General features: G+C 36.7%; 5 protein-coding genes across 9 annotated transcripts; 2 read left to right on the plus strand and 3 right to left on the minus strand.

Annotated features, from left to right (window-relative positions):
- Positions 1–1,329: 1,329 nt before the first annotated feature.
- LOC105698451 (integrator complex subunit 12) lies at positions 1,330–3,292 on the minus strand. The gene is made up of 4 exons (XM_012422727.2): positions 2,796–3,292; positions 2,352–2,720; positions 2,170–2,272; positions 1,330–2,093 (listed from the first exon to the last, which is right to left on the minus strand). The coding sequence occupies exons 1-4, from the start codon at positions 2,952–2,954 to the stop codon at positions 1,786–1,788; spliced, it is 939 nt and encodes a 312-aa protein (XP_012278150.1). The 5' UTR covers positions 2,955–3,292; the 3' UTR covers positions 1,330–1,785.
- A 236-nt stretch (positions 3,293–3,528) lies between these two features.
- On the plus strand, positions 3,529–6,810 carry LOC105698450 (UBX domain-containing protein 7). Of its 3 annotated transcripts, XM_012422726.2 has the most exons (10): positions 3,529–3,683; positions 3,831–4,070; positions 4,162–4,218; positions 4,276–4,436; positions 4,520–4,783; positions 4,842–4,896; positions 4,968–5,119; positions 5,229–5,289; positions 5,372–5,463; positions 5,562–6,810. In XM_012422726.2, exons 1-10 carry the CDS (start codon positions 3,644–3,646, stop codon positions 5,718–5,720), a joined length of 1,281 nt encoding a protein of 426 aa, XP_012278149.1. In that variant the 5' UTR covers positions 3,529–3,643; the 3' UTR covers positions 5,721–6,810. The 3 variants fall into 3 exon arrangements, with proteins under 3 accessions (XP_012278149.1, XP_012278147.1, XP_012278148.1); XM_012422724.2 differs by having other exon boundaries at positions 4,162–4,436; XM_012422725.2 differs by having other exon boundaries at positions 4,162–4,436; positions 5,375–5,463.
- Positions 6,811–6,958: 148 nt separating this feature from the next.
- Positions 6,959–8,366, minus strand: LOC105698452 (PRA1 family protein 3). 3 transcript variants are annotated; one of them, XM_023435049.1, is made up of 4 exons: positions 8,247–8,366; positions 7,767–8,157; positions 7,465–7,682; positions 6,959–7,363 (listed from the first exon to the last, which is right to left on the minus strand). In XM_023435049.1, the coding sequence occupies exons 2-4, from the start codon at positions 7,955–7,957 to the stop codon at positions 7,224–7,226; spliced, it is 549 nt and encodes a 182-aa protein (XP_023290817.1). In that variant the 5' UTR covers positions 7,958–8,157; positions 8,247–8,366; the 3' UTR covers positions 6,959–7,223. The 3 variants fall into 3 exon arrangements, with proteins under 3 accessions (XP_023290817.1, XP_012278154.1, XP_023290816.1); XM_012422731.2 differs by having other exon boundaries at positions 7,767–8,165; positions 8,247–8,352; XM_023435048.1 differs by lacking the exon at positions 8,247–8,366 and having other exon boundaries at positions 7,767–8,240.
- A 379-nt stretch (positions 8,367–8,745) lies between these two features.
- LOC105698467 (N6-adenosine-methyltransferase subunit METTL3) lies at positions 8,746–11,119 on the plus strand. The gene is made up of 4 exons (XM_012422753.2): positions 8,746–8,982; positions 9,091–9,289; positions 9,470–9,976; positions 10,048–11,119. Exons 1-4 carry the CDS (start codon positions 8,826–8,828, stop codon positions 10,838–10,840), a joined length of 1,656 nt encoding a protein of 551 aa, XP_012278176.1. The 5' UTR covers positions 8,746–8,825; the 3' UTR covers positions 10,841–11,119.
- A 129-nt stretch (positions 11,120–11,248) lies between these two features.
- Positions 11,249–13,416, minus strand: LOC105698468 (rho guanine nucleotide exchange factor 3). The gene is made up of 5 exons (XM_012422754.1): positions 13,183–13,416; positions 12,757–13,004; positions 12,305–12,665; positions 11,807–12,235; positions 11,249–11,730 (listed from the first exon to the last, which is right to left on the minus strand). The coding sequence occupies exons 1-5, from the start codon at positions 13,246–13,248 to the stop codon at positions 11,341–11,343; spliced, it is 1,494 nt and encodes a 497-aa protein (XP_012278177.1). The 5' UTR covers positions 13,249–13,416; the 3' UTR covers positions 11,249–11,340.
- Positions 13,417–13,806: the final 390 nt, after the last annotated feature.

Raw genomic sequence — 13,806 nt, forward strand, 5'->3', positions numbered from 1 at the left:
CTTCCAATGATTTCCTGGGATCTTTGCTTGCGATTTCCGACTGATTTCCACGTGATTTCTAATATTAAGGGGATGTGAAAGTGACATCCGAAAGGTCAATCGTTCGTGAAACTTTTCTACGAAGTGGGTGTACCGTATCGTCTGAAACTTTACAACGTGAATGCGGAGGCCTTCAGGTAGGTCTTGAAGCTCATGAAATTTCGATTTTTATAACAAATTTTGAAAACATCCATAAGGAAATATTTTAAAAAATTGAAATTTTAGGGGCGCCAAGATCTTTGTGGCTTCCATGTTCACATTGTCAAGTTTGAAAGGGTTTGGTACACTCGGTTAGAAGAAAAGTTTCATAAACGAGACCTCTTCGCCCCACTTTTACATCACCTTAAAGTCCATGATTTCCTGAGGGAATAACCCCTCGGCTAGGATCGAACGGCGACCTATGATTGGATTTTTACGACTTATGATTGGGAGTTTACATCGAGACGAGCGACTTTGGTTCTTCCCCTCTGGGTACGGTTCTTTCCTTCCTCCTTGACTCAGGAAGGAGGAAGGAAAATGACGGATGACATGAAAAAAGGGGCTACGGGATCGCGTAGATTTTTCTCGGCAGGTGCATGCGCTCGATGTGGATCTTTCGGCGAGCATCCTCCTACGATGTAGGAGCAAAGGCGAACATATTTTATTATCAGACTGACACAGGCCGCGAGAACGCGCGTTCCTCGCGCCGAGGCACTTTTCATTACTTATTAATTTCTACGGGACGAGAGTCGTGCTCGAAGCCTCGAGGAAGAGAGAAGTGAGGCTTCCTGCTCTGCTTCTCGATACTATAAGGCTTATCTTCGCTCGAAGCAGGCGCGTTCTCGTTTGCGCGCATGAGTGTGCGATTATTAAGTGCGGGTCGAGTGACTCCTTTTCGCGAAAAGTGCTCCTCAAAAGCTGGCAGAACGTAAGCGAGACGGGATAGACTCGTTGAGATCGGTCGATGATCTTGGGGTCGGATCCTAAGCGAAAGCGACGCAGAACTTTTGCGGTTTAATTTGACTTAATACTTAATGGTTTCGCTGACTTTTGTTGGTTCTTGGAGAGAGCCTTTAGCGGGACGGAACACGATAGTCGACGAGCATGTGCGAATGAGTGTGTAAATATTATATATTGCGTGCGCGAGCGGTGCGAGGCAAGCGTAACCAACGTATGACCCGTGTACATAGATATCAAAACCCATCCTGCACCGGAGGAAGAAAAAGAAACTAGCTCATAAGTGGACACTCGAGAACGAAACGACTCTTGCCAAATTTTCAATGGGACGTAGGGACAAACAAGAAATAAACATTTAAAAAATCGCAAAAATATATTGGTATTACAAAGAGTGGATTGCTCTTCGCTTACTTATTGTTACACTGTATAATAGTATGCTCGCCAACGTCGTCCGTAGGTGATCGAATGCTTAGTCAAAATATATTTACAAAGAAATCTCAAAACGCAATTGACTGCGTGACGGTTCAGACGTCTGGCGTTTTGTGTTTGAATCTGCCTTTCCGTCGAAATCTTAGAATAGATTTAAATTCTCTCGTCGGTACGACAAAAAGTAATAGAATGTGTTCTCTACATTTCGTACTTCATATAAAAAATCATTTAAAATGATGATCGATCATTTTCTTAGTGACATAGCCGAGATCATGCCGATTTTATCGATTCGCGTTGAGATCTACATTGATTCGTTAATCGTTGATTTTTATTTTAGAGTCGCAGAAAGTACTGCACCATGCAATACCGAGCAGGACGAACTCACTCCACGACTTGCTTCGCCTTGTATGGCAGGGCTTTTTCCTGTGAATTCTTGATGGAAGACGTGGAAGCCGTTGAATTAACGGAGGAATGTTTGGTACTGCCGGAACCACTATTTGTAGTCCGTTTATCCTGTTTTGCTTTTTTTATCATATCTTTCAGCCTTCTGTCAGCACTAACGATGTGGATATTTGGCATAATCTTAGGTCCTGTAGCAGAGCCTGGACTGGCAACACCGGTACTGTTACTTGACTGCAATTGGGATGAATTATTCGAGGTAGACTTATACTTTTCACTGTGCTTTGAACCTAGATCGGGAAAAACAGTACAAAGAAAATGATTAGACCCAATGATACTCCCTAAGCTGAAGGAACTTTAACTTACTTGAACTACTTGATTTTTTAGACTCTTTGGCCTTTCCTTCGATGACGGTCTTCGGAGAAGATCTTTCTTTTACCGCTGGAGCTCTTTCAACGGCAACGGTTGCCTATTCACAAAAGATGAAATTAATTGTACATTGCCATGTAAAGGATGAAACAAGTTAGGAATTTTTTTAACAATCGAACCTGCTGTGTTTTAGTACAATTGGAGCAGTACCAAACTAGTCGGGGTACATCTATTTGGGAATCCTGAATATGAGGAACGTGACATTCCTGATGGTACAGTGCATGACACTCCACGCATTCCACGAGCCTATTACGTGCCCCTACATCCATTCCTCGACAAATAACGCAAGTTAGGTCATCTTCTAATATTTCTAATGCCAATGAGTCGTCGGCTGCTAACACATCCGGTGGTGTATCACGAGCAGGTAGGTTCACAGGAGAACTGTTTTTACTCGACTTGCTCGACTGCTTGGAAGAAGAACCAGAGCTTTTACTCTTTTTACCACTACTACAGCTGTTGTCACTCAATACCGGCTCTTCCATCATGTACTAAAGTAAAGAATTATATTTTAAATAACATTGAAACATTAAATGATCGTTTAACTAAAATCTTATTTTATGTACCTTTTTATGTAACACGTTGCAGAGCATTTTAGCTGGACCATGTTTCTGCCTAATAGCTTCATCCAATAATGCTCTTAGCTGTTCAGCGGAATCTTTGTTTGTTGAATGAAGTAGGCGTAAACCTTGAGTGAATTGAGGATCTAGTTCTAACTGCGACATTGTTGCGTGTAAGAAATTAGGGTGATAGAAGTATCACAAAACAGATTTAATGACGCTTCTTTGATAAAAGGCTTCAAAAAAATGTTCAATATATAAAGTTCTTCAGAAAATGGCAAATTGGAGCAGTCGGTATCTTCTACACGTAGTTAATAACAAATAAGCACGTTCCTTTCAAAATGTCCATCATTTTCAGTTAACTCTTACATGGACGTTTCGTAAAAAATAACTGTCAGTTGCTGTCAGTACTGTGAAACTTACAGTACAGATGTAAAACTTCTATACAGAACTGTATTTACTGGTTTTGATCCCCAATGTAAATGCAACAGCTCTAATATCCACTAATATCGGCTAAATCATTGAATAAAAACATGACTAGATTGCCATGCTGGATCTTGCATCTACAGGAAAAAGAGGCACTATTAATTTTGTAGTACCGACTCCATTCTAGTATGGCGTTACTTGTAGTTGAATGGTCCCAGTATTTCTCAGAGTTGAACATCTACTCATGTTTGTTTTCATAGGCTAGAAGCTACATACACATATCCTACATATTCACTGATATACACACATATACACACACTCCTATGCACTTCCCTGGGGAAGCCGGCCCGTTCAAGATTGACACTTTTTGTTCTTCCGCTTTTTAAAACCCTAACTTCGCGTATAAAAGTTAATACAAAGGACACAATATGGACCGTGAACTTGTCGAAAAGTTCGTCGAAGTGACCGGTAAGTCTATTTTAGTTTTCGTCAACGAAATGGTTTAGATTTTATAGGTTAAACGATCAGCTTTGATTGGATCACTGAAGAATTAAAGGAAAACTCAAAATTGTTTATGTTTTGAGATGTGGAACTAATATGTTGTCATAATGATAGGAGAAAGCGAGGTTGTCGCCGCACAATATTTGGCATTGGCCGATGGAAACGTAGAAACTGCAATAAGTTTGATGTTTGAGGGAGGAGGAGAAGAAAATACAGTAGCAAATTCTGAGCCTCCGGTGAGAGCTCCTATATCACCAACTCAAGAAGTTCTTGTACCTACAGACACTGTGTGTGGTTTCCCAAGATCATCAAATAATGTCTTTGATAGATTTCGAGACTTTGCAGTTGAAACGCGTAAGTCTCCGTAAATGAAATATAGCTATGTGGGGACAATGTTATGTCATTGTTACATATTGAAATTTAATTGTTAGCGTAATTATTACAGAGCGACAAGAAGAAGAAATGACCCATAGAGTAACCGGAGCCAAGAAATTCTTTCAACGTAAGTCAAAGAGACTGGAAGATTTGTTTCGACCACCCTGTGATATTCTTTTCTTAGGAAATTTTATGGCAGCTCGTGAGCATGCCAAACAGGTGAACCGTTGGTTACTCGTAAATGTCCAGAATCCTCAAGAATTTGCTTGTCAAATTTTAAATCGAGATCTCTGGCCTAATCCACAAATCAGAGAGATTGTAAAAGATCATTTTGTCCTGTGGCAGGTATATTTGATTTTCTGCAATGACCTAGTATTGAGATTTCAAGGGTAGTTTATTCCCATGACCTATGAATATTAATTTATTAGGTGCTGTCAAACACTGCCGATGGCAAACGATATATCGACTTTTATAATGTCAATGAATATCCATACTTGGCAGTTGTAGACCCTAGAACCGGTGAATGCATGACTACCTATAATCACATCACCGTTGACAGTCTAGCAGCTGGATTAAATGATATGTTAAGTACTCACGCTTCCCCTGAAAGTGCTCCACAGGAATCTTCAAGTTCTAAAGAATGGACAAGCTCTTTCTCTGCAAAACGTCAATCTCCAGACTCTGTGGTTAGTGTAAGTGTCAACAAAACAAATGTTATATACAAGAATACATGTAACTGATATTTTTCAGGATAGCAGCTCCTGTTTTAAGAAATCCAAAAACTCCGAAGACTCAGGCAATTCTGGTTAGATGGGCAAACTTGATGGTATGTAAAATAAAAAAATCAAATATTAATGGATCCAATTTTGTTTACAGAAAATATTCTTGGGGCATGCAGCACCAGTACCTCCAACTTGCCATGCAGCAGTAGCAGTAGTAGCAACATCAATATTATTAGCAAAAGGTCAAGGATAGATGAACTAGACTCCAAAAGTCGACGACTGGATTGCAACTTTGTAAATGAAACGGTACGTCTTTTACAAGTCAAGAATCTTACTGATATACGATATCCTTATCGAATATCGTATAGCAACTAAAAAAAGTAAACTATTGTTTTATCAAAAATATTTAATTCAGAGTAAATCAAATCAAAATGAGGTGAGCCAGTCGTCAACCTGTGAAAAAACTATGGAACTGAGTACGTATATTGTTTTGTCAGTATAATAATAATTTACAATTACAAATAGGGTGTATTTATTTGTACAATATTGATAACAAAGCAGGAAACGACGAGCCTCTGTTACGCCTTTGTTTGAGACTGCCCCATGGTGGAAAGGAGACAGTTTCAATGTCCGCTAATGATACAATGGAGGCAAGTTTTTACAATATTATGTTATGCATTTTTACTTGTTCCTCCACTATTTCATCCTTTATATGCAATTTGATAAAATTTTATCGACATTTCTGCAGACTTTCCTAAGAAGGATGGAAGAAATGGGTTATCCCCCATCAGAGCACACGTACTTAATACCTTTCCCAAAAACGGATGTCGGGGCGTTGCCTCCCACGTTACGTCTGCTAGATACAATTCTATATCCATCTAATACTGTATTCATAACGAAAATTTAGTGCACACAGGGTGATCGAATACAAAAATTTTAGGTCAACACTTGTATCTGCACATCGTAAGATTTGATGTGATAGGGAGTAAAGTTTCAATGAAAATGACATCTAAGTGATGTATTAACTCTTTACAGTGGTTAATCTAAAACTTATCCTAATTTACTACTATCATTTTACATAGGTTGCACTTTCAGTTTCTTCACATAAGGAGTATTGAGGTATAATAAGTAATCTTTAATCTTTACATCACACAAGATACGTGCATAAGAAATCTCATCTTTCAGTTAAAACTTCTCTGTAAGTAGGAATGCCTACGAATAACTGAAAATTTATCTCCTATTCTTTCAGGAAGTATTGTAGAATGTAATTAACCACTAAGAAGATAACGTGAAGCGATTAATCTTTTCCTTTAATGAATGACAAATATATACTTTGCGGTTGTGGGCATTAATTAGCACCACTGATATATTTAATATTCCTGAATTTAGGGTCATTTTTTTTAGATGTATATGTTTTTCCTGTGACAGATCTGTATTTATGCCCTATTTAAAATTTTTAATGCCTATCATACATATATATCCTTTTATCGAAATGTTTTAAATTATTTTAGTATACGAAAAGAAACGTATTCATAATTTTAAAGTGATCTTTAAAATACTTGAGGTTTTTGTCTTTAGATGTATTAAAGAATGAGAAAAGCAGTGCACGTGTAATTTGTGCTGTAATTAGGCTTGTAACATTTAAATCTAACATGTGTAATTTATGTATGAACTGTTCAATGAGCAATTCTGGTGTCTCGATATTTATTGAAGATATTAATAGATATAGGATTCCCTCGTGGTCAAAATTTCAATAGAAATTAATGAGCATGCATGAAATGGAAAAACGTTATAACTTGTCACAGTTTTTTGTATCACCCTTTTCGACTGTGGTTAGTAGTTATTGAATTAAAGTACAAAATATGAAAATTGCTGACATTCAGGTTACAGCAATTTATAATACATTATTTGCCTTCCAATTATATTAGTCACCTATAACGTAATGTAATGTTTTGTTATACAAGGAAGCTGCCAATATGATTAAATATCAATAAACAATGAAAATTACGGGTTTTGTATGTATTCCTAAGAAGCAGCAATATTACCTTTATTATTATTAATGTTAGTCCACACCGTACAATATTCTTAAAATTTGGAATTTAAACTTGAACCTGATTTCAGATGTTCCTTATTGCATCTAAAAAATACTGCAAAACATATTTATTTTCAACATGCTGAAGAATATGTACACCATTCCTATTGATTGCCAAAAGGTAAAATGATGCAAATTAACAATTTTAGCATATTGACTATTATCACACAAGGCATATTAACAATATTATAGATTGAACAGTTCCTTTTTTTTTTTTTTTTTTTTTTAGAGAGAGAACTTCGAGGTAAAAATTAGCATATCATAAATTCGTTTCTGTTCTACAGGGATTATTTACCATTAAGAAATGACTATATGAATTTAACCAAAGTATTCTTGTCCCATACCAAGCTCTTCCAAAAGGACTCCCATTGGTGTACGCCTCAATCCACTACCCTCGATCTTATTGACTAATTTATTCTTTATATGGCGCAATCTCAAAGACGCATGTAGAAATATCACTGTAATAAATACATAGCTTTTTAAAATATCGTTTAGAAATATAATGCTCTTTCAAAACTTACGTACTTTGCAGAATGTACATGTTACATTTCATATTTACCTGCAAGTGACATTAAGATGCCAAAAAGAAAAACCAAAAGTGATCCCAAAGTATACATCACAAAACAGGATCCAAGGAGTATAAAAATCAGTCCTGCAGCAGGGTATTGCTTTTTAAAGTTGTGTACTGCTCTTCCTTCGGTCGATACATATGCAAAAATAACTATAATTACAATCATTGTCACTGTACCAACTAACATTTTGACGGGATGAAGCAATCTGAAAATAGGGTACAGTATTTAGCGAAGAAGAAAGTAACATTTTTAATTTCAAGTGATGTAATAAGGTAATATAAATTCATACCCTGTGATAAAAAAAGTTCCAAATAATATATAGAAATAGTTAGTTTGATAATATATAAGATTCTGAACAACTCGGTTGTTCCATTTGTTAAGATCCTTTAGATTAGGGATTTGGAACCGTGCCGAATCCAAGAAGAAGTCATTCCAATCCCGCCTGGGTGGAATTTCTAAGTCATTCGTAACTTTGTCCATTGTGGATTTTGATCTTGACTTTAAAAAGAGGAGCACTGAATGAGTGGAAAAATGTTCTTCTTGGCCTCCACTTTTATATGGTGACTTTCCTGCAACTTAACTTCTGCTAGAGAGTATCCTGGCTCGATATTTTTAGATGATGACGAATTCAACGAATCATTGACATTGAATGATCACGAAGCTTCCAGATTATAAGATTACTGAAAAACTAAATAGTTAGGAAAAAGTCATTGTAATAAATGAAATTATTAACAGAGTAAGCCACAATCTTTACGCATCCTTTACGTACGTCACGTGAAACTGGATTAATGTATCGCACAGTACTGCATGGCACTACATGGCCTTGCGCATAATGTTTCATTCAATTGTGATTCTATATTATTCAATCTATATATGTCAACATATATACATATATACACTTAAATCATATATGCACATACTTCTCGTCTGATGGGGCTGTCTCACTACGAGAGCGACTCCATTCCTTGATACAACCGGTGTCCCACTGAACGCGTCCGATGTCATACACTCGATGCGTCAAAGCGTCAATGATGAAAAACAAATCAGAATTGCAGTAGAAATGACGCACGAGGTTTAGATAGTTCTGATTGGTCTTTCGTCCTCGACGTTTTGACGCTTAGCGCTCTGTTTGACACCTGACGCACTTAGTGAGACTCCGGTCTTAAGTTGCATAGGTCAATTTACCGAGCAACTGTTTGGAGCTTCACTTTATAATCGGTGAACGGCACTCTATTGATATATACATTCATAGCAATTCATGACAAGTAATGACAAGAGGCCTGGTTGTTGAAGCGAAAGAAATTTGGAATGTTCAGGGAGATAACTTGTTTATCTTTTGAAATGAATTATGTCGGACGCTTTCGAAGAGATTCAGGCTATCAAAATAAAGAGGAACAGCTTGCGCGAAAAACTGCAGAAGAGAAAGCGGGAACGACATGAACTGTTCAGCCTTACTTCGTCTAGTCCAATTTCGTCCACCTTAGCTGCAGATCTTCCTGCAGCAGGTACTGTTTATTTTTAATGTTGAGAACTAATAGGTTTGGTAATATGACAATCTAGGTCAGGTTTCCACATTTTTTAAAAGTAATTTGTACTTACTGTACCTTTCATAGATGGAAATTCACTGCTCGTTAAACCAGTACATGATGAATGTGCGCGCGATATATTATACATTTTGCATCAGAGCGTGCCCAATCTGCCGATTACTTCTGCGGATCTCACCGATCACCTGCGCAAGAATTTGAGCGCCGATGTCTCTCATTCGGATGTCAACAAAATACTTGAGAAACTCGCTGCACAAGACATAGTTAAGTTAGTGAGTTTCATTTCTGCACAGATTATAGAATTTGAGATAGTTACACATCCGTTGCTCCTGGTTTATAAGACCAATTTAACTTCTACTTTACTTTGTTCTTAAAAATTACCATAAGTCAATTTTATTAGAATTGCTTTTGTGGGTGAAAATCGTTTTTATTGTTATGTATTTTATAGAGTTAAAGAAGTAACCGAGGATGGCATATTTGGATACACAGTTCTTTCAGTGGCAGAAGCACAAAGTTCACATGAAGTTAAGTATAAAGATGTCAATGACCAAGATGGTACCGATGTTTCGACGTCGGAACCAAGCGACTGCAGTCACATAGACAAGCAGTTGAAATCGGATGCCAGAAGTACCGAAGATATCATGTCGCTGATCTCAATGCCAACAATAAGAGAAAAGGAAAACAAGAAAGTTGGAGAACAGATCTTAGACCTGTTATCAAAACAAACTTCTAAAGAGAAATCCTTAGCAGAACGTTTCCGTTCACAAGGCGGAGCACAGGTAATGGAGTTCTGTCCACATGGAACTCGAATAGACTGTGCTAAGCTTAACAGTGGAACTGGATTTGCTGAAAAATGTAAGAAACTGCACTTTAAGAAAATTATTCAGAGTCACACGGATGAATCGCTTGGAGACTGCAGTTTTCTTAACACGTGTTTCCACATGGACACGTGCAAGTATGTGTATTTATAACTTTAGAGAGTATTTAATTCTGACATTTAGATTTAACTTTTCTTTGTTTTTATAGATATGTACACTATGAAGTTGATGGACCTACTGCCCAGCCAAAAGAGCAGACTGATATAGAAAGCTTTAACAATGCCAACGTAATCACCAGAGCTCCAGAATTTAGTAAAAATGGTACAGGCAATAATAATTGTGGAATAGGTAGCGAACTGACTCTATATCCCCCTCAATGGATTCAGTGCGATTTACGTTACTTGGATATGACAGTATTGGGAAAATTTGCTGTGATCATGGCAGATCCACCTTGGGATATTCACATGGAACTGCCTTATGGTACTATGTCGGATGATGAGATGCGTCAACTAGGCATTCCAGCATTACAAGATGAAGGTCTGTTGTTTTTATGGGTAACCGGACGAGCAATGGAGCTTGGAAGAGAGTGTCTTCAGTTGTGGGGCTATGATAGAGTCGATGAAATTATCTGGGTAAAGACAAACCAATTGCAGAGGATTATTCGAACTGGTAGAACTGGTCATTGGCTTAATCATGGAAAGGAGCATTGTCTTGTAGGAATGAAAGGGAATCCTCGTATCAATAAAGGTTTAGACAGTGATGTCATTGTAGCTGAAGTGCGCGCAACGAGCCACAAGCCTGATGAGATCTATGGAATCATTGAAAGAATGAGTCCTGGGACACGAAAGATAGAACTGTTTGGTCGACCACATAATGTGCAGCCAAACTGGATTACACTAGGCAATCAGGTTGATGGTGTGCACTTAATTGATCCACAACTAATCAAAGCTTTTAAGAAGCGATACCCAGACGGTAATACAATGAAGCCTGGAAAATCGTGACCAATCGATGTCGAATCCTGAGTAGTTATACTTGATAAGTACACAAGTCAAAATAAAACAACCTTTAACCAAGAAAAAATTACTATCAACTTTGATGGTTGAATTGCTGGGAGTGATTTACGTAGTTTATAACAAGATGGAATAAAAGAAACATTGTATTGATGTGTGCTGTAGAAAATGGCCAATACTTTTTTGAATATTTATGTACTTTACTGTAATTTGGTATCTAAGTAGTATGTATTGTACTGGATATTGAATATACATACAATATATGGAGATGTAAACATTACATAATTAACTTTAATGATTTGTACAATGGGACAATGTATCGTGATACCTAGAAAGGAAATAAGGTATGACAATTCATTGCCAAAATATCACTTTTCTCTTTTCATGCTGCCATATGTCATTGAATTATGCTCATTTTTTTTATTCTATTTCCAAATTTTTGTATGTTTAAATTTCCTTTTTTGTTATAGATTTATTTAAAAACAATTTTGTTATTTTACTTTTATTGAGGAATCTTCATCTATGAAAGAGTAACACGATAAATCAATCTCATTATGTACGGGGTTCTGCAAGCATGCAGAAGCTAATGCATTTTCCGTGATTGTTTCACTGTTTAAATTTTCGCAAACATTTTTTACATGTTGAGTGGCAGTTTCAATAGCCCTATTGAACGCATCGAGCCAATGTTTCCTCTTGTGTTGATCCTCCACTGTAAGTACATGGTCACCTATTCTGAAGCATGTTGAAGGAACGTTTTCGTCTATATGTACTTGCATTCCTTTTGTAGGAATTACAGGAAACATTGTACGGCATTTTCCTCGATGCTTTCTCGTTGGTCGTGTGAGAACGAAGCAAGTATCGAATAAGAAACATTGAAATTTCTGAAATTTGTAATAACGATTATTTATGTATTAACACATCACTGAGTACAGAAAACAAGAAACAGAAAAATGTTACCGTTCCTCGAAGATCCTTAAGTAGGCCCTCTGTAATTATTACCGTAGCAGTCCTTATGCAATCAGTGGAGTCATAATTGCATGTTTTTAAGATCCTTTTCTGTGCCAATTTGCATTCAGCATGACCCATTGCTTGATCGATATTCTTTAGCAAATCCGTTAACATTTCAGCAGCTTCTTTTAACAGTGCATGGTCACTATGGTATGATGGAGTATGGCGTAAGATTTCATTTATAAGTAAAGGATATTTCACAATTCGAGTACGTGGTGTATCTATGTACGTCCACAGTTCTACAGAACGAGGAGAATCCAAACGTTTTTTCAAGAAGTCTTGAAAACGTTTACTAATTGCTTTCTTTTCTTCCAATAGCTGCCTAGCTGACACTAATGATTTACATCTCTGTATATAAGGATCTGTCAGACTAGGTATCTGTAACAAATGTATTTACTATTAATGCTATTCTATTCCTCTTATGGGATAAAACAAAAATATGTTTACCCAATTTATTATAGTTGGTCCAATGTTTTCTGTAAATCCAAATTGATCCCGTAAATCAGACAATTGATCCCTCAAAGTGGTATGGATTTGAATAAGTCCAGGAAGATCACTAAACAATGTGTCAAGCTCACTCGTAGTAAAAATGCCACTAACCAAGAGAGGCTTGTAATAAGAATCTCGGAGCATGTACAAATCATTGAGAAGCGTATTCTCACCACAGTATAATTCATAAATTACTTCTTGTCTTTTAGCTTCACTTCGACTTAAGTTCAATTTTCTACAACCTATAGGCTGTTTTGCGATGTCAGTGACCCAGCTGCGAATTGGTACTGCCTCAGCACACCTTTTATTTCTTTTAGACCTTGCAAATTAAAAATAAAGGAATGTAGGAAACGAAATATTACTTTATCTTGTCTCATGATAGATAGAAAATTGATGTATCTTTCATTTACTTTTTCGATAATGTAGCAGTATGAGATCCTTCTCCAGCTATTGATGCATCCAATGAATTTTCCCGAATGCTAAAGGACCTATCTAGTAGATTTCCATATCTGCTCATGTCAAGTGTAGAAGAAGCTACAAAATTGCCAATAACTTCAGAAATTCTTCGTTTTTTCTTCTTTTTCTGTGAACTTGATTCAATTGATATATCCTCTGAAGTAATACTGTTCGTCTCACTTTTACGTCGCTTTCGAGTTCTCTGTAACAATTGAGATCGATAGGAAGTAATTATTACAGTAATTAAGTTTAAAATGTAAGGTATTTTTCAATGTACATATGTACACTCCAATAGAAGTAACTGATACTTTATTAAATCTCAAATATTTATTATCGATTTAAACCTGAAACCAATGAAAGAAATACATGCATACACTTACCAGCCAAAATCTCTTTTTTGGCTCCTGGAACACATCTTTTTCCGTCGAATCACGGTTGTCACTCATGTTCTATAGGAAAATTTGTATAAACATTCTGTTTCAATAAAATTATTATTGCGACAAAGTATTTTCTGCTACAATTGTTTATAATCGTATATACCCATGACTTTAAAACATTTCGGATTCATTCAAACAATCAACTGTAATCAACCGTAAATCGACGAATTTATACGTGATCAGAAGAGTATTCTTTAAAGAAAAAGTGAGACCACTAAAATCTTAGTGCCAACCACTTCTCAAGGTGGCGGTACTTGTCATTGAGTTTGAAAATGTAATTTTAATAATCGTCGCCATTAACAAGTAAAGTCTACCATTCTCTTTTTTCAACTCAATTTAAAATACATCAAAGTCTTCTTTCAAACAGCTATTATATGGGAACATTTTATTTGAAACATGAAAACAAATAAAAAGATTCTGAGTCGCTGGAAAGCAAACGGAATGGACGAATTTCCGTTGTATATTTTCTGCAGCCAATCAGAGCCTATCGTTCGTTTCGTCGCGTCATGCCATCGGAAAAATGGAATATCGGCTTGACGCGCGCGTTCAGTGATATAGCGTGCCCCT

This window comes from Orussus abietinus, unplaced genomic scaffold (genome assembly GCF_000612105.2).
Source record: "Orussus abietinus isolate OABI.00-Male unplaced genomic scaffold, Oabi_2.0 scaffold62, whole genome shotgun sequence".
Classification (NCBI taxonomy): Eukaryota; Metazoa; Arthropoda; class Insecta; order Hymenoptera; family Orussidae; genus Orussus; species Orussus abietinus.